Here is a 24989-nt window from a genome sequence, read left to right as displayed (position 1 = left end):
AAAGAAGGATTGGTTGTGGATTCGAAGAAAGTGGCAGACATTCTGAACTGGAAAGCGCCAACAGATGCTCGAGGAATCAAGAGCTTTATTGGAATGGCCAGATATTATCGGTGATTCATTGAAGGGTTTTCGAAGATTGCAAAACCGATGACAGCTTTGCTAGGCAACAAGGTTGAGTTCAAGTGGACCCAGAAATGCCAAGAAGCTTTCGAAGCGCTGAAAGAGAAGTTGACTACAGCGCCTGTCTTAGTCCTACCTGATGTGCACAAGCCCTTCTCGGTGTATTGTGATGCTTGTTACACTAGTTTGGGATGTGTGTTGATGCAAGAGGGAAGAGTTGTCGCTTACTCGCCCTGACAGCTAAAGGTTCATGAGAAGAATTATCCAATCCATGACCTAGAGTTGGCAGCAGTGGTTCATGCACTGAAGACATGGAGACACTATCTGTATGGGCATAAATGTGATGTTTACACAGACCACAAGAGTCTGAAGTACATATTCACTCAGTCGGAGCTGAACATGAGGCAATGAAGATGGTTAGAGTTGATCAAGGACTATGAATTGGAGATTCATTACCATCCAGGCAAAGCGAACATAGTGGCAGATGCTTTGAGCAGGAAGAGTCAAGTCAACCTGATGGTCGCTCATCCGATGCCTTATGAGCTAGCCAAAGAGTTTGACAGGTTGAGCCTCGGATTTCTGAACAATATGCGAGGAGTGACAGTTGAGTTAGAGCCTACCCTAGAGTGTGAAATCAAAGAAGCACAAAAGAATGATGAGAAGATCAGTGAAATCCGGAAGTTGATTCTAGAAGGAAGAGGCAAAGATTTTCGAGAAGGTGCAGAAGGTGTGATATGGTTCAAGGACCGCTTGTGTGTTCCCAATTCTAGTCCATTCAGGAGTTGATCCTCAAGGAAGCTCATGAGTCAGCTTATTATATACACCCTGGAAGTGAAAAGATGTATCAGGATCTGAAGAAGAAATTCTAGTGGTATGGAATGAAAAGGGAGATCGTAGAGCATGTGGCTATTTGTGACAGTTGTCAAAGGATCAAGGCAGAGCATCAGAGGCCAATTGGATTGTTGCAACCGTTGCGAATTCCTCAGTGGAAATGGGTTGAAATCGGGATGGACTTCATAGTCAGATTGCCTCGCACTCGAGCCAGCTACGATTCCATTTGGGTAGTGGTGGACCGCTTAACCAAGTCAGCCCACTTCATACCCATCAAGACCAACTACAGCAGTGCAGTATTGGCAGAGTTCTACATGTCCCGGATCGTTTGTCTTCACGGTGTGCCAAATAAGATAGTGTCAGACAGAGGAACATAGTTCACCTCTCATTTCTGGCAGCAGTTGCATGAAGCTTTGGGTACACATCTGAATTTCAGTTCAACTTACCACCCGCAGACAGACGGTCAGACTGAAAAAACCAATCAAATCCTTGAAGATATGTTGAGAGCTTGTGCACTGCAAGATCAGTTCGGATGGGACAAGAGATTGCCTTACGCAGAATTCTCCTATAACAACAGTTACCAGGCCAGCTTGAAGATGTCACCATTTCAGGCGCTTTATGGGAGGAGTTGTAGAACTTCGTTGCAATGGGATCAGCCTGGAGAAAAGCAAGTGTCCGGGCCAGACATTCTATTCGAAGCTGAAGAGAACATCAAGATGGTTCGGGAGAATCTAAAGATAGTGCAGTCAAGGCAGCGAAGTTATGCAGACACAAGAAGGAGAGAGTTGAGTTTCGAAGTCGGAGATTTTGTCTATCTGAAAGTATCACCGATCAGAGGAGTCAGAAGATTCGGAGTCAAAGGAAAGCTAGCACCCCGCTATGTTGGCCCGTATCAGATTCTCGCAAGGCGTGGAGAAGTGGCCTATCAGCTCAGTCTGCCAGAAGGCTTGTCCGCAGTGCATGATGTCTTTCATGTATCTCAGTTGAAGAAGTGTCTGCGTGTGCCAGAAGAGCAGTTGCCAATGGAAGGTCTAGAGGTCCAGGAGGACCTGACCTACATAGAGAAGCCAGCGTAGATTCTTGAGACTGCAGACAGAGCTACCCGGAGGAAAACTATCAGGATGTGCAAAGTCAGATGGAGTCACCACTCTAAGGAAGAAGCAACCTGGGAGAGTGAAGATGATCTGATGGCCAAGTACCCTGAACTCTTTGCTGGCCAACCTTGAATCTCGAGGGCGAGATTCTTTTAAGGGGGATAGGTTTGTAACGCCCTGAATTTGGGGGTAGAATTTTTTCTTCTTTTTACTCACCAAATTCAGGCGTTACTCCCTTTTCTTTTCCCGTTTCGCTCATTCTTCCCAATTTCAAAGCAGTATAGCGACTGGTGTCCAGATCGAGTGTAAACAAAACCTAAGTTGACATGGGTGTTGCATCATGTCGAATCATATTTTCTTTTTTCTGATGTCGTGTTTAGTCGCGTGTGTTGCTTAGTTTTGTTTCGGATTTTGCTTCGTGAATTGAATTCCGATCTGTGGTTGTGCGTGTCGTGGGTTTTGACCCGCGGTGCGGCCCTCCCTTTCTCTCTTCCCCTCCCCCTCCCCTTTCTCCTCCCCACGTGCGCCCCCTGTTTCCCCTGCGCGGCCTCAGCCCCCGGCGGCATGGGCCCTGCTCCCCGGCGGCGCAGCCCCTGCCCTCCACCACGGCGGCCCCCTTCTCCCCCGTGGCGCGACCTCGGCGCCCCCGCGCCCGTGCCCCTGCGCGTCCGCGCCCCGGCGGCCTCGCGCCCCGCGACCCTGCACCCTCGAGCCCCGACGTGACCTCGCGTGCCCCCGTCGCGCGCGCGACTGTAGTGGCGCAGTGTTCGACTTTCAGTTTAATCCATTTTTAATTTTAGTTTAGTCGATGTGTTGCGTCGCGCGCTTCGTCGCGCGACGATTCATTTTAAATTCATCTTTATTAATGAGTTGTGTCGCACGCTTCGTCGCGCGACGCTTCATTTTAAATTCAGTTTTGATGACGTATGTCGTCGTGCGTTTCGTCGCGCGACGCCTAACGTCTCTTTATAATTAACGCAAGTGTCTCATTGCGCGCTCCATCACGCGACGAGTCGTTTATTTCTTAATTCAATTTAAGTGTTGTGTCGCGCGTCTCGCCGCGCGACAATCCTTTTTTAATTTACCTTTGTCTGCTTATAATAATTAAACATGGAACATGACTTTACCTTATGCTTAATGTGATGGCTAAATTAATACTATTATGTTTAAATGAGTATTTTAATTTATAATCGTGTAACGTGATCGCTCTTCGACCGTAGTCTTCACCGTTACTTTCTCTTTCTCGCTTAGTCGTAAGTGTGAGCCTTGCGCCGAACGTCTGTTTATTTATTGCATTCCATTGTATGGTGTATTGTTCTTTTGTATGAAATATGTGGAATGTATGTTTGAACTCGTATAGATAACGGTCAGTTGGTGGAGTCCAAAGGAGTTGCAGGTGAAGACCCTGAGCAACAGTCGGTTGGTGAAGGCAAGTGTCCCTTGACCCATCTATGTCCTACTCATTCTTATAATTCATTCCCCGCATTTACACAGTTTATACCTAAGGACTGACTAGCTTTTGTTTATCTTGTCCTTGTTTACCTATTTTGGTTGGGTTATTATGGTTTAGCTTTATGCTAGCGCTTCACATTAATCAATGAACATGATGAAATTATCTATGATACGTTGTTTTCCCTTTTGATTATGATGATAGTACTTGTGGCCATTTAGGGGACTCGAGCTGTTTCTCGAGTGCCTCTCTGTAAGGACCTGTTCGTTGGATGACCGCCCGGGAAAACAGTGCAACCATGAGGGTGGAGTGGGACACCCTTAGCTGAGTAATTAGAGGAACTGGGGTGTAGTTCGCTTCGCCGTCGTGCCGTTAATGGGGCTCGGTGTATGCGGCTCGCTCTGCCAAGGTTGGTTCGCCCCTTGGGGAGGAGTGCGGTGCATTTAGGAAACCTAACGGGCGGCTACAGCCCCAGGGAATCTTTGTAAAGGCTACGTAGTGAGACCCTGCCTATTCACCTTGGTAGTGTTTAAGGGTTTGATCGGCCCGAGGCAAGAGGGAATCACGGCTTGTGGGTAAAGTGTGCAACCTCTGCAGAATGTTATGAAACTGATATATCAGCCATGCTCGCGGTTATGAGCGGCCAAGGGAGCTCCATTTATTAGAGATACTTGATCAGAGATGTATGGTTTACAGGTGGTGATGAGGATGATGGTTATGATTATGACTATGGTACTGGTAAGTGGTATTCTTTCCGTTTGGAAAGGGTACTTCGGGTTAATAACTTGGGTTAATGCTAAAACTTGGCTTTCTACTAGTAAATAATAACCTGACCATCTAAAAGCAACTGCTTGACTTAACTCCACATAAAGCTAGTCCACTACAGCCAAACGGGACATTTTGCTGAGTATGTTGATGTGTACTCACCCTTGCTTTACACATCAAACCCCCCAGGTTGTCCACGTTGCAACCACTGCTCAGGTGAAGATGAAGTCGTGGAGGAGGACTTCCAGGAGTTCCAAGAGTACGATGAGTTCTAGGCGTGGGTTAGCGGCAAACCCTCAGTCGGCTGCCTGTGTAGGCCGTGTGTATCTACGTTTCTTTTCCGCACTTTGATTATTGTTAAAGACTATGTGGATGTCTTGGACATCATGATGTAATCGACTATTGTTACCCTTTTATGTTATTAATTGAGCACTGTGTGATGATGTCCAGTTATGTAACTGTTGTGTACGTGAATTGCTGATCCTGACACGTACATGGTTCGCATTCGGTTTGCCTTCTAAAACCAGGTGTGACATGGATCGATAAGTGAAGCCCAGTCTAGCTCAAGTTTGACTCTTTTGAGCCAAACTCCTTTACTTCTTTTTTTACTCTCTTTGTGAAAGTCGCCTAGAGGGGGTGGATAGACGAAACCTGAAAATTATAAACTTTGAACACAAACTTCGCCCGGGGTTAGAGTTAGAACGAGTAATAATGAAATCGGAGTGCGGAAGAGAGTTGTTCTTGCTATGAGTTGCTCAATCAATGTGGATAACATTGGGAGCTAACTCAAAGAAATTGCAAGCAAGAGAACTTTAGAGAGAGAGGAGAGGCGAGGAAAAATCAAATCACAATACAAGATTAGCATAAAGACACGAGCGATTTGTTTCTCGAGGTTCGGTTCCAAAGAATCTACTCCCCGTTGAGGAGGCCACGTAGGCCGGATCTCTTTCAACCCTTTCCCTCTCTCAAACGATCACTTAGATCGGTTGAGTGCTTTTTCTTAATCTCGAGAGTCACTTAGACCCCGCAAGGATCACCACACAATTAGGTGTCTCTTGCTAGCTTTACAAGCCACTTGAGAGTTTAGAAAGAGTTGAAGAAAGCACGATTAAGAAAATCCAAGCAACAAGAGCAATAAGAAAATTACAAGATTACACTCTCTCTAGACTTTCCAAGGCACTAATCACTGATGATCACTAGTCACAATTATGACACTTGGAAGAGTTTGGAAGATTTGAATGTGTCTTGAAATGAAGTGCTTGCTCTTGTATTGAATGAGAATGAATGAGATGCTAGGATGAAGTGAATGGAGGTGATTGGAGTTGTATTTATAGTCATCAACCACTTCCTAGCCGTTCAAGTGGCCCACATCTCGTACTCTCATATATATTAGCATTTAATATTCAGCGTAGCATGCATCGGGTAGTTGTATCTTATGTAATGCTATATGAAATAACATCTTTGGATATTGTGACAAGATATAGCCCGTGTTTGGTTCAGCTTCCGAGCTGCTTCTGACCGGCAGAAGCCCATGATGGTTACCAAACGGTCGGATTCTGGACCAGCTTCTCCGGGAAGTGCTTCCTACGACTGCAGTAGTAGCACGCCAAGTCCGAAGCGATCTGAAGGCCGCGTCCGTGAGAATCTGAGTGAGCGACGGTATGTTTACTTGTAAAACTTATGCACTATCAGTTTAAATTAATTTGTAACATTTTTGTATTTATAGGATGATAAAGTACTTTATTGTCAAACACCTATATTTTTATAGGTCAGCTTCTCTCCACACCAGCTTCTCCTTACATGCAGCTTCTCACAAAATCCCCTCAGAAAAGAAAAAAAACTGATCCAAACAGTCTCATAATAAATTGAGAATAGGCTAAGCTGGAGAGTGACGCAAACCATTCAATCAATCATATCTCAATTCTCAAAACTTGGAGCTGGGGGCTACCCCGCTACACTCGAACTCGATAGAGGTACGCTGACATGGGAGTGTCCGAAGTTGTTAATTTTGCTGTGAGAAACGACAATTGAGACGGCCTAGTGACTGAACGTTGCTGCGAGGAACATGTCCTCCTCGCTCCCAATCCACCCGCACTGGCCGCAGCGCTCGCCGGCACGGCAGCACTCGGGGGGCACGCCGCCGGGCGTCCTTCCCGTCGTCACTTGAGCACCGGCGACGGCGTGGACAGCCTCGGCCTCGACGAGCAGCTTCGGCGCCTTGCACCCGCCCAGCTCGCGGTCGCGGCCCACCTGCGAGAGCGAGAGCGTGAGCCACCGCTCCGCCGGCCGCGACGACGACGACACGTCGGGCCACGGGAGCTCGGCGCGCGCCAGCACCCGCGACGACGGCCTCCTTGCCCGTGCCGCGGCCCCCAGCAACGCCGCCGCCAGCCCGGACGAGGACGGGCGCGGCCTCCAGCGCAGCTCGAACGCGATCCCCGCGGCCGGCGCCGCGCCGCCAGTGCCACTGCTGCCACCACGGCGCTCGAAGCGCGCGAGCTCGCCGCCCCAGCGCAGGTCCCCGCCGCACGGGACCTCCCGCGTGTCCACGCGCAGCCGCCGCCGCCCGTCCCCTGCCGGCACGTAGTACCTCAGGAAGAGGGTCCCGCCGCGCTCCAGCTGCTCTTGGTCTAGGCCGTCCACCCTGACGACCCTGACGCTCAACTCGAGGCTCGGCTGCGCCCTCGATCCGGCCATGAATGGTTGGTTATGTTATGCCTTGCGCGCTTCTTGCAGGGGGCAGTGGCTAGCTATAACAGCAACGTACGCACGCAGCAGCACTGCTGGTCGTCCGAGCTAGTTGAATACTCAGCTGCGGTTCGTAGGGCTAGCGCTGGGTAGGGTTGAGCTGATGTGGAGTAGTAGTAGTAGTAGAGTTGCATGCGCAAGGCTCCGATATATAGGCGGACAGACACGCACGCGCACACGAGTGCTCTGCGCTCGTGGAAACGGCCCTCGCTTTCTCGAGGGACCGCCCGATCGATCGATGGAGCCAGGCCAGCCGAGTGGGCTGCGATTCGTCCAGCCTTGTAGTGGTAGTGGGGGGTGTTGGCTTTGATCCCCGCGTGAACCCTTGGGCGTGTCAAGGGTGATTTGGCCATTGGAGCAGTGACGGGGACCGATCAGCTAGCCGATGGGCAGATAAGGATGCGCCGCATCAAATTGCGAGGCCGATATCGTTAATTATTATGCGGGGTTAGCAGATGTGTGGTTAATTATGCGGGGGGAGGCGGCCATGGACGCAGGGGAGGTAGACTGATTGCGCACGTCCGCACCGGATCCATCGGATAAGCAGATGGGGACGGGCGGTTCCGAACTAGTTGTATTACACCTCGGATCCATCGGATAAGCAGACGGGGACTCTCCCAGGCCCAGCCGCCTTTCCCCCCGCTCTGGACTCTGGAGACGATGTTAAACGTGTTCTTATCGGTGATTCGCGCTCGGAGAACTCCGGCCAGTCGCGTGATTCGGGGGGGCGAGCGAGCGTTCTAGTGCTCGGTTGACCCGGATCCACTGCCTGCAGCTGCAGTGGCCGGAGGAGATGGTGGGGGGTGCCTACACTACACTCGCGCCTTGGATGGGGATGTCGACAGATTCAATTAGGAGAGCAACAGCAACACCACATTTCATCACTACATGTTCCTAGCATTATTGCAAGCAACACTGCCCAGCTGCCTCCTCCACTGGGGGCCACGGCCATCTGACGGACGATCATCCAGCCATAATCCCAGATCGTTCACGTACGAGCCAGTGGCAGGGCAGCAGCGTTCCTGCTTTTGCCATGTCGAGTCGGTTGACCGCGCAAAAGATGGTCAAATTGACTCCGTCCCAGCCACGCGCGGAGTGCTCCAGGATTTCCGCACTACCTGCAAGCTCCGTCTGCCTCTTGTGTGTGTGTGTGATCTGGATATCTGATTCAGATCTGCGGCAGATTGGATCTACCAACGGCACAGAAACCCCACGCCCTGTATTCATGTTCTGTACGAGCGAGATACAAAGGAAGCGGTCGCCTAAATATACTGCTACAACAAATACCTCTTTTTTTTTCTTGGACTTGAGAGGGAGGATGAACCAAGGCACGAAGGCGCCGGAACTGTTCAATTGACCAAAAAAAATAGAAGTGAATGTGTGGTTACAATTATGACGTAAAAAATCGACATGTCTCTCTGACTACAAAAGCAGTGAGGAGCTTATTTGCAGCACAACCAAGTCAAGGGGTGGGTGGGGCCGGGAGGTGCTATCTCGGTTATGCACTTGAGTCTGCAGCGGTTCCCTTGGCTCGCTCCGCTTCGATCATAGCCTTGATGTAGAATTCACCTGCCTTGTACGAAGACCGGACCATTGGCCCAGACGCAACGTAGCGGAACCCCTGTGCCATTTGCAACAAAAGATAAGGCGGTTCTGTCAGCAACCCCCCCAGCTAAATACGAGCAGATGCGGGGAAAACGACTCTGTGCTTGAAGCTCGGTGACGATGAGAGATTCTAGGAACCGATAAGAACGATGACAAGTAATGAAGCCTACAAACGAACCGACGCTGCAGCATAGGTGAAAAAACGAAGGTTTCTAAAGCCTCGTTTTGCTAGCACAACTATGTTTGGATTACTAAGATAGAATCACAAAAAGGAATGGAAATGCTATTTATGGTTCTTCCTTTTGCAGCATTCTAAGCTGCCAAACAATGATGTCCAATAATCATTTCAGAGCGGGGTTAAAAAAAAAACCTTAATATACTACCCAGAGACTGTCTTACCCGTCATAGGTCGAACAAAGAGGCATCAGGATTGATAAAACATTGATATACATGCGAGAAAGATAGGCATACCATTTCGACACCAAGGGCCCGATACTTCTCAAAAGCTTCAGGCGTAACATACTCAGAAACAGGCATGTGACGTTTTGATGGCCTCATGTACTGGCCAAATGTTATGACATCAACATCAGCAGCCCTCACTTTTTCCATGGTCCTAATAACCTGATCTGGAGTCTCCCCGCATCCCAGCATTATCGATGTCTTTGTAAGGGTACCGGGAGGAGCATACTCTTTCGCCATTTCCAGAACATCTATAGATTGCTTGAAATTTGCACGGTAGTCTCTGACATTCCTTTGAAGCTCTTCCACAGTTTCAATGTTGTGCGCAAAAACATGCAATCCAGAAGTCGCAACCTTCTCTACGCAGCTTGGATCTCCACGGAAATCAGGTACTGCAAAATTAGTAGCAAGGGTACAGCATATGGAATGGTTAATGTATTAACTGACAGGGCCGGTGACCAACTCCATACTAACATTCAAGTAGCCAAGCATACAGTGAGGTACATGTCTCTTACCAAGCGCTTCAATAAGCATTTCTGGCTTCAAAGCCTTTAGCTTCTGTACTGTTTCAGCAAAGTGACCACTGCCCTGATCAGGTAGATCATCCCGGTCAACACTCGTGATTACTATATATTCAAGGCCCCATGAGGCAATAGCTTGAGCAACATTGGAAGGCTCATCAGGATCCGGTGGAGGGGGTGTTCGAGATGTCTTGACGTTACAGAACCTGCGAATGTAGTATTTTCTCAAATTCGTAAGCAACTATGGGCCTTAAGTTCATTTCTTCAAAAGGTGAATTCCAAATCGTAAACAACAAACATCCTTGCTATGCAGGCTTACACAAAAACAAAACTACTGATGAAGCGGCTACACAACAAAACCAGCAGGTGCCCCGAAAATGGACATCACACACACAGAAAAGGCATATTTTATATAGAATTGCTTCATACATAAAAAAAATCAATTCTTATCACTCCATCACTAGATAGAACTACACAGTTTGTATATTTAGATATTGAGAACATTCATGCGACCCAACAGCTAAACTGCTGGAGCAGTTACTAAATCCAGAAGAAACTCTTAACATATGTGGATGCAGAATTAGATCATATGAATTCAAACAGCTCATGAATCAAGAGAGAGCACATTGCAGCATGTTAGTCCAAATGTCTACCATGCAGAAGCAAGTGAAAAGCACATTCTAATTCCTAATACATTGAATCCGAATATAGTGCAATAAAGGTTCAGACCGCACAGCCTAAACATCTAAGCATCCGTCCACGGTACTGCAAGCAGAAAAATGAGCATGACGAATCTCTTACCTGCATCCGCGCGTGCAGGTGTCCCCAAGGATCATAATTGTGGCGGTGGCGGTGCCAGTCTCGCCGCCGGACCAGCACTCGCCGAGGTTGGGGCACCGGGCCTCCTCGCAGACGGTGTGCAGCTTCAGCTCCCGCAGCTTGGCCTTGATGGCCGCGTACTTGGCGCCGCCAGGCACGGTCTCCTTCATCCACTTGGGCTTGGGCAGCGGGCGCTGCCGCGTCCCCACCTCCACCGAGTACGTGAAGTCACCCAGCGACGGCGCGTCCGCCTGCAGCCGCCGCCGCAGCTCCGCGAGCCGCCCTGCTCCCGCGGCGGGAGGCGACGGCACTGAGGGGTCGAGGGTTTGGAGGAGAGACGGGGTGGAGGAGATGGAGCGGGATGGCGCCTGGATCAGGGCCCGGGTAAGGGACGCCGCGAGGTGCCGGCGGCCGTGCATGGCTGTGGCGGCGGCGGCGGCGGTTGGTGGGCCGCGGGGACGGAGCGTTGGGGTGGGGAGCGAATGAGCGATTCAGGCGAGGTGCGGAAGTCGAAGATGGGGATTCAGCTTAAAAAAAAGGAGAAGGTGCCGATTCGCGGAAAGCAGAGACAGCCAGTTTGGCAGAATTTGAGGAGGACAACCAAATTACTGTCAAGTGATAACTTACTACTCTACCTAATTTTCTCCTTTTCAAAATATTATGTACCACATTCGGAGACCTGGTAACAGAAGTCGAGATTTACGAAAATAAACACATAAACCTCGCTGCACTATTGAAAAAATATCACCATTAAATCTTCAATCGAAGGAGACTAACTAAAAGTATATCACTATTAAATCTTCAAATAAATCCAAAAGAATACAAACACATACGTCAAATTAAGGATCGGGTAGCAGATTCTACTTCTAGTACAAGAAACCTACTCTTTCACAAGGGTCATTTTCTTAATCAAAGGGACCATTGTTCAATTATAAGGCTGAGTCCAGTGCACTGCCTCCCTCTCGCCCCTGCCACGTCAGCTCTCGCCTCCACTCTCGCCCCTGCTGCTCCAGTGCACAGGCTGCAGCAGGCTACAGCCTCAGGCTATAGCCACGTCAGCTTTTCTATTTCAGAATTAAGTAATTCACGCGGATTTATTTCAACGCTCAGAAAACACACAACATAATATTTTTTATTGAATTAAAAATTACAAAGTACATAATAATTAAAATAAAATGACATGATAATTAAAATAAAATTACATAACTCTAATCGGACTCCTCGATCTCATCCTCATCTTCCTCCTCTTCACGTTCCGCTTCCGGTTCCTCTTCTTCGTCATCTAGCAGACCAAGTTCTTTTTCGACCATCTTTACGGCCTGCCATGGGTACGTCTTTCAGCCGGGTCCATATCTCTGGTTGATCGGCCCTTTAGGATGTTCCATTGCTTCAAAAGCTTGGTCTTCACTAATCCACCCCACAAGTTCTTCATTTTGAATGCTTCACTTGTTGATTCGCTGCTCGTGGTTTCCTTCCCTTTCCCCTTCGTCTTTGTCTTTCGCGCAGCCGCCTTTGCCCTATCACGCCCCACTGGTCGGGGCACTTCCTCCTCGGTGTCTTCAGTGCCTCCAGAACTATATTCACCAAAGACTCCGAGTCGGGTTCTCTTATTCGCAGTCGAATCAGATCCACTACCAAGACCATGCTTTGCTGACCACTTGGGCTCGTGGCGAACAACTTGCCACCAATGATGGCGCTTAAATGGATGCCCCATTTTACCCTCGAACCTCGCCATGGCTGCATCCATGACCATTGCATCGTCAGCTCCGCTCTGACGCAACCTTTCTTCTTGGAGGTAGAATCCATTGAACTTGGTCACCTCCCGGTTGTAGGTGACCCAATGATCTTTAAGTTGCTTGGCGGTTCGATGACGGATAGGGTCGGAGGTGGAGTTATATGTTGCCGCTATTTGGTCCCAGAAACTTGATCCGCTCTTATTGTTGCCGGAGATGGGATCATTAGAATGCATAAACCAGCCTAAGTGGTGGAGCTTGAGCTTAAACTGGAAGGGGGGCCAAGCACCAAATGGCGCAATGTATTATGAAGCAAAGTTGTGATTACTTTCAGGTATAGCAACCTCACGAAGTCACAACTCACAAGACACAAAACTTAAGATAGAGAGACCATGGCACATATTTGCTGAGCTCGGACCTTGCAAACGATTGCGATTGAAGAAAGTTTGTTTGAGGAACAATCTGGCTCTAGATTAGGTACTGTACTATAAATTAATTCTTTAAATTTGGTAAAATGATTTTGTTCTTGATAACTAATATTACTCTGTGAGGAATGAGTTGGTGACAGTTCGATAGATCAATCTAATTTTTTTTCTGCAAACCAAATAAAAATGAAGAATGAGAAGAAAATGAACTACATTTTTCAAACAAAGATCCTATAAGTCTACGAAGGGACAAGTGGACGAAATAAGAAATTTAAAAGGTGCTTTTCTGACACAAGGTTACCTGCAGTTCATCCGTACTTTAACTCTTGTTCTAGAACTGAGGATTATAGCCTTTTAAAAAAATGGGCACTTTTTATGGTCTGATGTGCATACTTTTTATGGTATCCATGTCATGACCACCATACGAGAATCCATACCAAATGTTTTTGGGATTCAGAATCAGTAGTTCAGAACCTCCGGCTCCCCCCCACCCCCCACCCCGCTAACCACCACCAACACACATACACACAAAAAAGGTTCTCCTACAGACTGGAAAAGACTAACTTCACGATATCAAAATCAGTCTCTTCAGGAATATTTCTATAAAAACTGAAAAGGTGCCAAATGGGTGCTCTATAACAACCCCTCCATTTTTTTATAAGGAGCACACGCATTTTTGGATTCAGAGTTCGTCAGACTATGCAAACCTTTTTGTGCCAAAGTAATATCTTGGATCCGTATTTGAAAGCAGCCTCTTATATTTGCGATTTGTCATACCAAGCCAAATAAAGCCTGATAGTTTGAATTGGAAGGAGCACAATGCTCGTGGACCTCGTTGTCTTGGCTTAACTCGGTATGAGTTCAGAATGAGAATCCAGGGGTTACAACGATAAGCTTGCTTTCCTTCAAAAATGGTTTATATGTATTTCAAACAATCTTTACCTGTCTAAGCTACAAATGTCTCAGAAAAAACTGGTACAAACACATAATTGTAAAAAAAAACTACAGATAGGCTCCCTCTACCACAAATTTACAACAGTACACGAACACCTGCAGCTCGAGGAAGTAAAATGTTTTCTTGTCAGACTAAGCGTACAAAAATGTAACATCGAAGTATACAAGATGACCATCTTGCTCGCTGGTATCTTTGCCGGAAGCAAGTTGGCAAGCACATCAAGAGTTATCTGATGAGCAATTGTTTGTCAACTACGCAACTGTGCCAAGAGTTCGAGGAAAAGCCACATTGCATTTCTGGATCTTGGAGCTGCAACAGGAGCTACTTAATTGCAGCAATAGTAAGGCAACATCAGTTGAATTTGCCTATTTCCATCTTCTTCTTGATTGCTCTTTGACTATGGTATACAAACGAATCTATGATTCCAGAAACGGTGAACACACCTGCACATCAAGAAAAAAATATCTCAGGTAATAGGTGCAACTGCTCCAAGGTTGTTGAAGTTTTGTTTTAATGCTTGAAATTATAGACCTTGAAGACATAACTAAACCAGGAATAGTCTAAATCAGGGACGAAACCAGGATTCGAGTTTAGGGGGACAAATCAGATTGAGGGAGGCTATTAGAGAGATATTTTAGATTATTTATATGGTGATTAGCTAAGAAAATTAGTGGCTCCTATAAAATTGGAGAAGCATTATGGGGGCATTGCCCCCCTCTGTCTTCGCCCCTGGTCTAAATCATTCAACAACCAGAGAGTGAACAATCAGCAACCACAGTTTTTTTTCTCTCGAACACGCAGGAGAGCTGCGTGTTATTTCATTAAGAAAGAAGAGAAAACCACGAGGAAGACCAAGAGGTCTTCCCCAAGTACAGATCAAAACACTAGGATCAGCAACCACAGTTACAGATAGCTTCAGCTCTCAATGATGGTATACCAGCTTTACCTCTACCATTGGCTATATTTTACACGGAAACGCAGCTTTTACGTTGTTCATGGTCAAGCTGGCAAGGGGGCAAACACCCATGTTGAACAGTCAAATGTTCAATTGAATTACAAGTGTGTTCAACAGAAAAAGTGCATAACAGAAATTAATTAGCATAAACAAAAACAGACAGACAGAAACATTACCTCCAACAATAGCGCAAACATTAGTTAAAAAGTGTAAAAATGACACATGTTGTTCCGTGAATGTGACCTGTAAAAGGCATTCATGAAAAATTACACTCATGTACTGCAAAACACATGTAAAGCAACTACAATACAATGATTTTCAGTAAATCCAAATTTTACCATTACTGAAGGAGAACAAACAAATCTCACATAGAAAAACAAAAGAAGCAAATGCGTAAAGTAGGCTACCCTTACATTATCTATCTGCAATACAGTATCAAATGTAAGTACATCGAGAAATCAAGATGGTACCTTGATTGGAGAAAGGTCATAAAAGAAGAACACACCAGGAAGGGCCTGCATCCGACCACTCTCACCACTTCTAAAATGTTCCGTTACAGAGAACTGTGGCAATGAATTACTGCATCTTAGGGAATGCTTGAAATCATAATAGATATCGATAATATGCATCATCAGCATGAATATGTTTTCCCGTAAAAAAAAGAAAGAAATTACCTGATTAGAGAGAATAATGTGTTCATTTATGTCCGTGTAGACTGTAGGAACAACCTGGAAGAGAAAGAAAAAATAGTTTCAGATATTTTGCATTAAGTTATTGGTATAACACTAGTATAAGACTATGGAAAATAAGAAGAAAAAACAGAGCAACTTAACTAGTTTGATATTCTTTAATTATGTCTCAAAGGATAGGACAAACCTTGATGAGACTGTAGTTTGGTGGGTTAAATAACATATTTTCTTCCCTCTCGTCCCTCCCCCTCCCCCTCCCCCTCCCTTTCCCCTCCAACCTCACTTGGCCAACGCCCTGCCTACCACCAGCCCCATGCCGGCGCCCACTCCGGGTCCCGCGGCCATCCCCTCAACAGCGGTGTCCTCTGGACAGGCCTCATCCCCTACCTCGGCATCAGCATCCAGCCTTTCTTCATCTTTTGTTTTTAGGCTCCTTTGTGGTACAGTCGGACGCTCCAAGGCCCAACAATGGTGCGAGCATTGCCTTTCTCCTCAGTCGGCTTTGTTGGCGTTTTCTCCGCCATGTCGGCTCCTATCCTTCAACCAAATGCTGCTTGCGGGGCCGTTCGACGGCTCCTCTATGTGAGCCCATGACTCTGCTCGCTCGCAGCCTCGAAGGTACCCTTCGTCGAGGCCTTGCTTCAAATTGTGCTGCAATGTGAGGATCACAGGCTGGTTATGTTATGTGAGGGGCCCTCGAAGGTACCCTTCGTCGAGGCCTTGCCCATGACTCTACAACCTGAGGGTAACGGGTGGTCTCCCATGGTGAGTCGTCTCACCGGCACCAGTCACAGCCAACGAGGCGGCCTGTTCCGGCGGATCTCCAGCGAAAGTGTTTCAAGTGCTTTTCGACTCGACACCTGGTGGCGAGCTGCCATTCCTCTCCACTCGCTTCCTGTGCCCGCTCCTGGACATCGATCCTACATGTGACCATGCGTTCGGCCCTGCGGATGGAAACTATGCCGCGGCCGGAGGTTCTTCCAGTGGCGAGGAAGATGGTTTGGAGGCATGTTTCCTCCCCTACACCGTTGGTGATGTTCGCAGGGGATGAGGAGTAGCAGCCCATGTGTGGTTCGTTGTGGTCGACAAAAGCAACACGAGTTCACATGCAGCGCATGACAGATAGCACCATGAACGAGGAGAAGAAACTCTATGGGGGCTTAAGCATGTTGTTGCTTTGCCCTCGAGAGGCAACGACTCCCTGGCTCTTCGTTCGGTCATGCGGAATGGGTCGTCGATCATTTAGACAGTATTGTTCAATGCGAGGTGGCACTTGGCTACGCCCTGGTCATCACAGTGGTCGGAGATTACCTTGACGACCCGGAGGTGGCCATCAAGTCCCTCGTCTCCGTTCGGTTTGAGGTCGTATAAAGCTCGTTATTGCAACAATGTTTTGTTCATACTGACCTTGACAAATGAGGAGGCAACTCTAAGGGTCTACAATAGCAAAAGACCAATCGTTGAACCTCCTCTGAGGCTGCATGTCATGCATGTCGCAATTCTTGCAATCCTCCTCAGCGTTCTTGGCCTCTACGGTTGAGGTTGGTTACGTGGTATTCCTGCTCATGCTTGGGAGTTGTGGACGGTGGAACATCTTCTCAATGAAGTCTGCCAGGTCAGTGGTGTTCTTCCCAACACTCTAATCAGTGAGGTCTTCGAGTGGCTGCTTGGTGCTTTTCATCATCTTTGTTCCCGGCAGATATGTACCTTTTTGTGACCAATAATCGTTGTTGGATGGCAAACCGACTTGCTAAAAGAGGCTTGCCCCACTCAGGCTTCTCCTTTTTGTGACCAGGAGGAAGAAACCATAGCACATCCTTGTGGGCAGATTTGGTTTTCAATTTTCCCAGCCCTACATCTACCTGCTTTAGTGCCTTCAACATCAGACACCAAATTTTCAAGTTGGTGGAGGGAAAGTTCTTTGGCTCATTCCAAAAGATTTGCACAAGGGGCTCAACTCTTTAGTTTTCTGGTAACTTGGGAAACCTGTGAATCTGGAAACGCAGGAACTCTTGTGTTTTCGAGCACGCTAGGCTTAGCATACCAGATCCGCTCCGAGTGATAGCTGATGAATGTGGCGGTTTATAGGGGATGGCAGAAGCTTCTAAACTCCAAGAGTTCCTTGCCCGGTCACTGTCCTTGGCAACTTAGACTATGATGTGAGTGTTTTTTGTTGGTCGAGATTTGTGTTGTTTTTTTAATTTTGTAAGAGTTTGTTACCTGGCTTTTGTACCCTTTGTTTCTTTCTTCTTAATGAAAGGCATGGTGTAGTGGTCAGAGCTAATTCACTAAAAGTTGTGGGTTCGAAGCAGCCTCTCCGCATTTGTGGGGGAAGGCTTGTCTCGGTTTATCTCTTCCCTAAACCCCACTCATGTGGGAGCCACCCCCAACTGGCTCTACCCTTTCTTTTAATAAAATGACACGCAGCTCTCCTAGGTTGTTCGGAAAAGAAGGACAAACCTTGATGAAGTATTGATACATTCCATATGATGAATGCTGCACCCAATTTGCCCTGCACATTTAACAAGAATCTTAGATTCTCACTTAGATTTTTGGGATCATTTTCACCCTAGTAACAAACCCAGATATAAAATGAAAATAACATTGTAGGAGCAAGAAACTACCCATCAAGTGGATTAACAACACCTGGAAAGTATTCTCCAAAACTTAGTCTGTTTATCTTATGACTGACCTGGCATTGTAAAGAATAAAATGGTTAGTGTTAATGCAAAAATGCTAGTGAGAAAATGACAAATCTTCCTGTCATTATGCACAGCTATAAGACCTGCTTATATCCCATGAATTGAAATCAATATCTAGAAAGTGCTTTCCATTTCATTATTAGATTACTTTTAAATTCCTCTCAATTCCTGGGAACCAATCAACCAAACAAGCCTTTACATATTTGCTCAAGTATGATTACATTGAAGCTGTCCTTCTGGAACGGGAGCAAGTCATGAACGTGCACATTTGACTGCTGGAAACTTTTCCCTGGAGCAAAATGGAAATTCCCAGCAACCTTATTAACTTCAATAAAACCATAAATATTGCATCCTTCGCCTTCTTCGTCCTTTATACTTTGAAGAAAGCCCTCCCTTTTGCACTACAGAACAACACACAGCAGGCATAATAATTGTCTTGAAGGTAAAGGGGACATTGGCTACATAAAGTGATCTTTTCTTTTCGGTAGTTACAACAGATGTTCTTTTTTGGTAATTACATCAGATGGTTCTACCTGGTCAAGCAAATCTGGATTCGATACACCCCACCCTTTTTTCCTGTAGGCTTCACGAACATCTTCACATGTGTTACAACATTGATCATCAGACTACATTCAATAATGAAATATGTTAGCTCAAAAAAATCATAACAAAACAGCAGATGAACTAAATATCTGTAGGAGTGTTATACCACGACAACAGGTTCTAAAGCAATCATGTAATTTCTTGCACAGTAACAAAAATGAAGAAGTGTCAAGAGAAAGATATATGCTAAATAAACTGAAAATGACCTGACTCACAAAGATATATTTGATAGCCCCATTAGGTCTGACTTTTGCTCTGTAGTTCATGAGTACTAACTAACTAACTAACTATGAGGAATGAGGTGGTGATGGATCAACTCATTCCATTCCACAAACCAAACAAAAAATGAGTAGTGAAAAGATGATGTACCAACTCATTCCTCAAACCAAACACCCTAATAAAGACCAAAAGAGGATTACACTACCAGAACAGGGAGATCAACCAAGCATTAAGCATTTCCAAACTGGGACCAGACCAGGAACTCCTGAAGTTTCGAAGCTCCAGCGGTCCAGCCATCCCCCACATTCTGCATTCTTCCGCAATCTTCCTGAGGAGATCAGGTATGCAGGACCTTGTATTTTCAAATACATGTGAATTTCTGTGTTTCCATGTCTCCCAAGTTATTAGGATGATTAAAGTGTTTAGCCCTTTTCGCCTTCCCTTTGGTACAAGTCAAACCACCTTACTCCACTTAGGGTATGAAGATTCAGCCATACCGGGTACCAGATCAGGAAATGTAGGAGTTGAAAGATATGGTACCATAGCTGTCTAGTGAATCTGCAGTTAGCAAGAACATGGTTGATGATCTCATTTTCTTGGTCACAAAGAGGACAAGCCTCTGGGTGGGATAACCCTCTTTTGGCCAGTCTATCAGCAATCCAACAACGCTTCTTAAACGCCAACCAAATAAAGAACTTGCAGCCGACATCCATTATGCGGCATAGGTGTTACATCGTGTATACTGTATACAACTTAACTATACACCACTTTTAGCAATGGCTCGTAATGCGGCATCTCTTCCACTACCAACACCTTTTACCATAGCTTCTGTTGCAAACCCACTGTACGAATAGCATCTACTGCTGTTCTTTGACCAGCATAGGGTGATGCTTTTCTTGAGCTTTTGAATCCACAAGTACCTAAGGACCCGACCTGGTGGGTCTGTAACAGTTATAATGGTATTGTTGAAACTGGCTTAAACATGAGTAACCCCTTTTGTTATTCTACGTGCACTCTTCCAGAAAGCTGCATAGGCCATCCTACTAGACTGCTAGAGTAGTTTCCAGAACCTGTCCATTTCTATCTATATATGTCTGGTACTCCATGTTGCAGGATTACTCTTTCCATTTGGTCCCAAACCTGTATATACTCATGTAGAACAGGTACTGTTAGTGCTCCTTGTATGTCAGCCACCCAACTTCGATTATTTAGAGCTTCTGCAACTGTTTTTTTCTGTTAACAACTCTCCTGGCAACAGTTTGGAGCAAGTGGGGAGCAAATTCAGATAGATTTACCATCCAACCATCTGTCTTTCCAGAACAGAATTTCTTCTCCAATGCCAACTAATGAAACCACTGCCATGCTGAGAAGCGCAGAAGTCTTACAGGGAATCCCAAGCTGCAAACCAGCCCAAGGCCGGGGCTGGTCCACCTTTTGAACCCAAAGCCATCGAATTTTCAAAGCCCAGCCTAACTTTTCAAGATTCAGAATTCCTAGGCCCCATACTCAAGGGGTCGTTGGACCTTTTCCCAAGATACAACGCAATTACCCCCATTAGCCTTTTCCTGACCTTTCCATAGAAAATCCCTTCTTATGATCTTATCTAATCTACTGCCTTAATGACCCATTTAGGTAAGTCGATAGCCAGCATTAGGTAGATGGGGGAGGCTGTCAGAACAGCACGAACCATGATCAAGCGACCTGCTCGATTCAGCAGGGTACCTAACTACCTTTCCACCCTGGGAGATAATCAGAGACTTTGTCCACAAGCCGCTGTAGGGCCTCCTTGGGGGGTTTATGAATAGAAAGAGGCAGGCCAAGGTAGGTACAAGGAAAATATTTGATGTGGGCATGTGGCAGGCCAAGACTTCCTCGGTTTGGTGCCTTTCTTCATCAGAGCAATGGATGGGGGCGACGTAACTTTTAGAGAGGTTAGTATACAGGACACAAATTAGGGGTGTTATTGAAAATTCACTCTGCAATGGCTCAGCCGAAGGGTGGCACACAGGACATAACCCTAGAGCAAGCGGGGCATAGCGAGGGGATTTTTTTTAACCAAGCCAGAAATCCGTCCCCGAGGGGAATCAAACCCAAGCCTTAACCATTACGCTAGAGGCCCTTTCGCAAGTAGTCCACACAACGCAAAAGGTAGTAATACAATTGCTTATTTTGTGGGCCAGGGATAGATATCATCTCACAAAAGATAGAAGCATACTTCTTGTGCACCATAACAAGAGCCACAATAGGTTTCATTGTGTTCAAGCCTTCCACCATGATGTTGTAGAGGTGCCTCCATCTGTTGAAAAGGCAAGGAAATGTGTGTCTTTAGGTATAACGAATCATGTATTGATTTGAGCAATAAAAACACCTAAGTCAATTCACTCATGAAGCCAATATGTGTATGTAATGCTCAAGGAAATAAGTTAGATATTATATGCAGAACAAATCACACCCTAAGAAACTAGGGTGACTCCACGCACAAAAGGTAATGGCATAATAGTCCATATTTGGACTGTTTCAAAGAACTTTGACGCAGTGTTGTTATACATTCTACATGCTATAGGTGTGACTTTTAACACCACAAGAGATGATATCACCTTCATCCCACCAACTACATCTTGCCTAGTCGCAATAACATTGCCATGGGCATCAATTCGCTGCTTGAATACATCATGTTTCTACATAAGAGCATTAAACATGAACAAATTAGTTACCACAAGTCTACAACCATGAACCATCAGTTATTGAACATAACTCATAACAGCTAAAAAGCTGAATACACAAATGCATACCACATCTAGGTGCTCCTGTCCACTGATGTCCATTGCATCCAGGCTAATTATAGAACATTGAAGGGCTGGAAAGGTGACATCAAACTGCATTTAAAGCATCAGAAAAGGTAGATGTCAACAAGTGTTTGAACACAAAGTTATCATGTAAGGAATAAGTTCTGGTAAGCCAAGGTCCAGTGTTAGAAAATATATAGGAATGAAGGAACAACTAGCAGACAAAAAGGGCCTAAAAAGAAATAAGTGTTTGCAAACAGTTGGTAAAGGGTGACAATGAAACGATTCAAGAATATAAAATCTGTGCATTACATTTATGCGAAGTGTTTCTCCCCTTGAAGTATCAACCCTTAGTGTTGTCTCAGTAACTGCATGGAGATATAATCCTGCATAGAGAGACATTAACTGGTAAATAAGGACCGATCATGAATAGCAAAAGACTGAGTATAAAATAGTAGATAGGTAGAATGATTCCTTTAGCTATCCTTCTTGTTGGTGAACTATTCATCCAGTGAAGAAACCCGAAAGAAAGCAAACCTAAAGTTTCAAATAACTACACACCAAAAACCTTTTATTAACACAATGAGAGCAAAAGAGCCCCTCGTTTACTTCAACAAGACGTGTGGGTACTAGGTAAACTTAAATCTTAAGTTTTCCGTCACAGTGAGTAAATCTGCTTCTGAATCTCTGATGAAAATGCCTCTAACATTCGGCAACAAAACAACAAGCACAAGAGAAACAGCCTTTTATCTCAAATTTCGTATGGAACCAGTAATTACGTATGCAAAATCACCATTTCTAGCTGTTATTCTCTACAAGTTAATAAAACATGACAGGTCAATGCCTTATTCACTAACCAAAAGTAAACGAAAGCAACAGCAGAATCTCATTAGCTTCGCAGTTAATCGTGAAATGAATTGAATCCTGCAAAGTACAGTAAAATAACATCTTGCGCGGTTGAAATACGGAAATATGCACTCAATCCCACTCTGGCCAACCCAATCACGCTTGATCAATCCCACCCGCTCCACCACCAGATCTCGACGTATCGTGGGAAGAACGCCAGAATCGTAATGCGACAGGGGGGTCGGCATACCAGCATCCGTCTAGCACCACCCACGCGGTCAAACCTAACCAGCCGATCTCAAAAACGGGTACAAGTACCTAGATCGAGGAGCAAGGGGGGAGAACAAGGAAAAGGCAAGACGCGTACGGAGCTCGGAGACGAAGAGGAGGAGCATGACAGCAGAGGAGACGAGCGTGATGATGCCGCCGGAGAGGGTGCGGCTGTAGAAGTCCTCGTTCACCTTGGGGTACGCGTCCAGGCTGCGGAGCTTCGACAGGAGCCCGTCCATGGCTGACGGGATCTCGGAGTCGGAGGAGGCGCAATCGGGAATTCGGGCAGAGAGGCCGAGCCCGTCCCTTCCTCGATATTTCAGTTTTATTTGGGGGGCTGAACTAGAGAATTGTCCTCGTCAAGGATTTATTAGCGAATTCTCGTGCTCATTCATGCACTTGTACACCGGGTTTGGCTAAGAGCTTGTTTAGAAGAAAAATACAAGAGTTATTTGAATGGGCTAAAATTCTCTTGCTGTTTAATTTTGAATAGGCAGCAGATTTTAGTTCTCAAATCCCCTTTCGATATTCTTGCTTCTAAACAAGTCTTAAATACTTTCTTTCAATAATTTAGCTACTTCTCTGGAAACTAATTATACCCTTCTTCGGCATTGTATTTGCGATTTATCCCTCGTTTTTTAATTTTGTGATTTTACTTCTCTTTTGAAAACGAAGTTGTTGTTTGTCCCTCCTTCTTAACATTGTTAATGAAAATCGAAATTAATGATTAAAAAATAAAAACCCGAGAGGTAAAATCGTAATTGCAATGTGGGATAGGGTATAATCACAATTAACCCTGAAAAAATATTGACATTTTAGGGTTAATTATGATTATATTCTTCTTTCACCTTGCAATTGTGATTTTACCCAGCAGTTTTTTGTTTTTAATTATTAATTCTGATTTTCACTAACGGTGTTAGGGAGGGGCAAATGGCGACTTCATTTTCAAAACCGAGGGGTAAATCATAAAGTTGAAAAATGAGGGTAAAATTACAATTATAAATCAGAGAAGTGTATACTCACAATTGCCCCCAAATAATAAAGTTGAGTTGTGCTAAACGAGTCCTTAGTCTAAGAGCCCGTTTAGCAGGGCTTCAACTCTGACTTTTCTATTAAAAAAAAGCTAGAGCCATGTCAAACACTTTTTTAGCGGTCTTTGTGAATAACACCTAAAAGGCAGAGCCATTTTTACACTACGAAGAAGAGACCACAAATAGTACCTTCAACGGCTCTAGCTTTGACACTTTAATACAGAAACAGTTCAGATCAAATATTAAAAAAACGGCACTGTGAAAACACCTAAAAGCTAGAGCCACTTTATACTACGAATAAGAAGTCATAAATAGTAGTTTCACCGAATCAAGCTCTATCTCTGGCACATAATAAAAAAATAGCTCTGATTCTAGGATAAGTCATTTCTGCCAAATAATCTACAATTTAGCTTGAGCTCTAAAAAATTGTCTTTAGAAAAAAGACAGAGATAGAGCTATTTTTGGACAAGTCAGCCATCAACATCACATAGATGACCCTTCAATTTACCCCCGTGCACTTGTGCTTCGTGTACCTGCTCAGAGAGGCTAACACATATTCAAATTGTCCATCAAGCACTTGATTAAGCTTAAGCATGGGCGCCCTTGCCTAGTGTCATATAGATTCCTGTTCTCCGTGTGCACCATATGACCGACGGTCACCTGACCCGATTCATACTCTCCCGACGTCATGCTTGTCATTTAGAGCATATATGTTTAGGATTATAATATATTTAAATTATATAATCTAACTTATTTTAAATTAATATTTATATTTAATTCAAAATAAGTTAGATTGTTAAATTATATAATTTGATAGATTATAATCTTATTATTTAGAATTATAATCTATTTAGATTATATAATTCAGCAATTTTTTAACTGTCCTCTTTAACTATACTCTTCAACGGTTGGATCTCGAGTAGTTCAGCATGGCCCGCCAATGCACTTTCCTTCGCCGTGCCCTCCTCTCCTTCGTGATCTTGGTACGTTTCACTCTCTTGCATTTTCCTGATAATGCCACGCTTGGTCGTCTTTTCCTCATCGGCAACCATTTTGCCTGCCGTTCCGCGCCGCGCGTAGGCCGCCAGATCAAGAGTTCAAGACCGTCGCCGGACGACCAAGTAGTGGTGCCGTTGCGGAGCTCTGAAGCGGGCGGGAGACTGGGTTGACGAAGCTTCCGTTAGTCGATCTCTTTTGCCAAATGCCAATCACAATTGTTGGGAACATTGCCGCTTTCACCTCTTCTCAAATGGCTTTGGAGTTGGAGCGTCGTTGGTAAACACAAATACTTACATTTTGGCTTCTTTTAAGGGACATACTACGTATCAGAAACTTGCTCAAGAGAAGAACAAATCACTAGATG

The 24989-nt window shown here is 45.4% G+C and overlaps 3 protein-coding genes across 5 annotated transcripts; all 3 read right to left on the bottom strand.

Annotated features, from left to right (window-relative positions):
* Positions 1–6149: 6149 nt before the first annotated feature.
* Positions 6150–7114, bottom strand: LOC103646370 (uncharacterized). Its single transcript, NM_001365043.1, has one exon. The coding sequence runs from the start codon at positions 6955–6957 to the stop codon at positions 6298–6300; it is 660 nt and encodes a 219-aa protein (NP_001351972.1). The 5' UTR covers positions 6958–7114; the 3' UTR covers positions 6150–6297.
* Positions 7115–7860: 746 nt separating this feature from the next.
* Positions 7861–11049, bottom strand: LOC100279807 (Lipoyl synthase, mitochondrial). 2 transcript variants are annotated; one of them, XR_004855954.1, is made up of 5 exons: positions 10395–11049; positions 9588–9799; positions 9085–9464; positions 8296–8629; positions 7861–8198 (listed from the first exon to the last, which is right to left on the bottom strand). XR_004855954.1 is itself a non-coding variant. In NM_001152763.1 (4 exons), the coding sequence occupies exons 1-4, from the start codon at positions 10829–10831 to the stop codon at positions 8507–8509; spliced, it is 1152 nt and encodes a 383-aa protein (NP_001146235.1). In that variant the 5' UTR covers positions 10832–10889; the 3' UTR covers positions 8207–8506. The 2 variants fall into 2 exon arrangements, 1 of the variants encoding a protein (NP_001146235.1); NM_001152763.1 differs by lacking the exon at positions 7861–8198 and having other exon boundaries at positions 8207–8629; positions 10395–10889.
* Positions 11050–13447: 2398 nt separating this feature from the next.
* LOC100282412 (uncharacterized) lies at positions 13448–22962 on the bottom strand. 2 transcript variants are annotated; one of them, NM_001155323.2, is made up of 13 exons: positions 22693–22923; positions 21792–21865; positions 21486–21569; positions 21291–21371; positions 20909–20989; positions 18405–18497; positions 18093–18272; positions 17794–17861; positions 17630–17681; positions 15155–15208; positions 14951–15043; positions 14657–14723; positions 13448–13968 (listed from the first exon to the last, which is right to left on the bottom strand). In NM_001155323.2, the coding sequence occupies exons 1-13, from the start codon at positions 22832–22834 to the stop codon at positions 13877–13879; spliced, it is 1161 nt and encodes a 386-aa protein (NP_001148795.1). In that variant the 5' UTR covers positions 22835–22923; the 3' UTR covers positions 13448–13876. The 2 variants fall into 2 exon arrangements, with proteins under 2 accessions (NP_001148795.1, XP_035820691.1); XM_035964798.1 differs by having other exon boundaries at positions 13452–13968; positions 18390–18497; positions 22693–22962.
* Between the last annotated feature and the right edge of the window lie 2027 nt (positions 22963–24989).

The sequence above is a fragment of the Zea mays genome, chromosome 2 (genome assembly GCF_902167145.1).
Source record: "Zea mays cultivar B73 chromosome 2, Zm-B73-REFERENCE-NAM-5.0, whole genome shotgun sequence".
Classification (NCBI taxonomy): Eukaryota; Viridiplantae; Streptophyta; class Magnoliopsida; order Poales; family Poaceae; genus Zea; species Zea mays.
The sequence above is the reverse complement of the archived record's forward strand: the minus strand, read 5'-3'. Positions and strand labels throughout refer to the sequence as shown.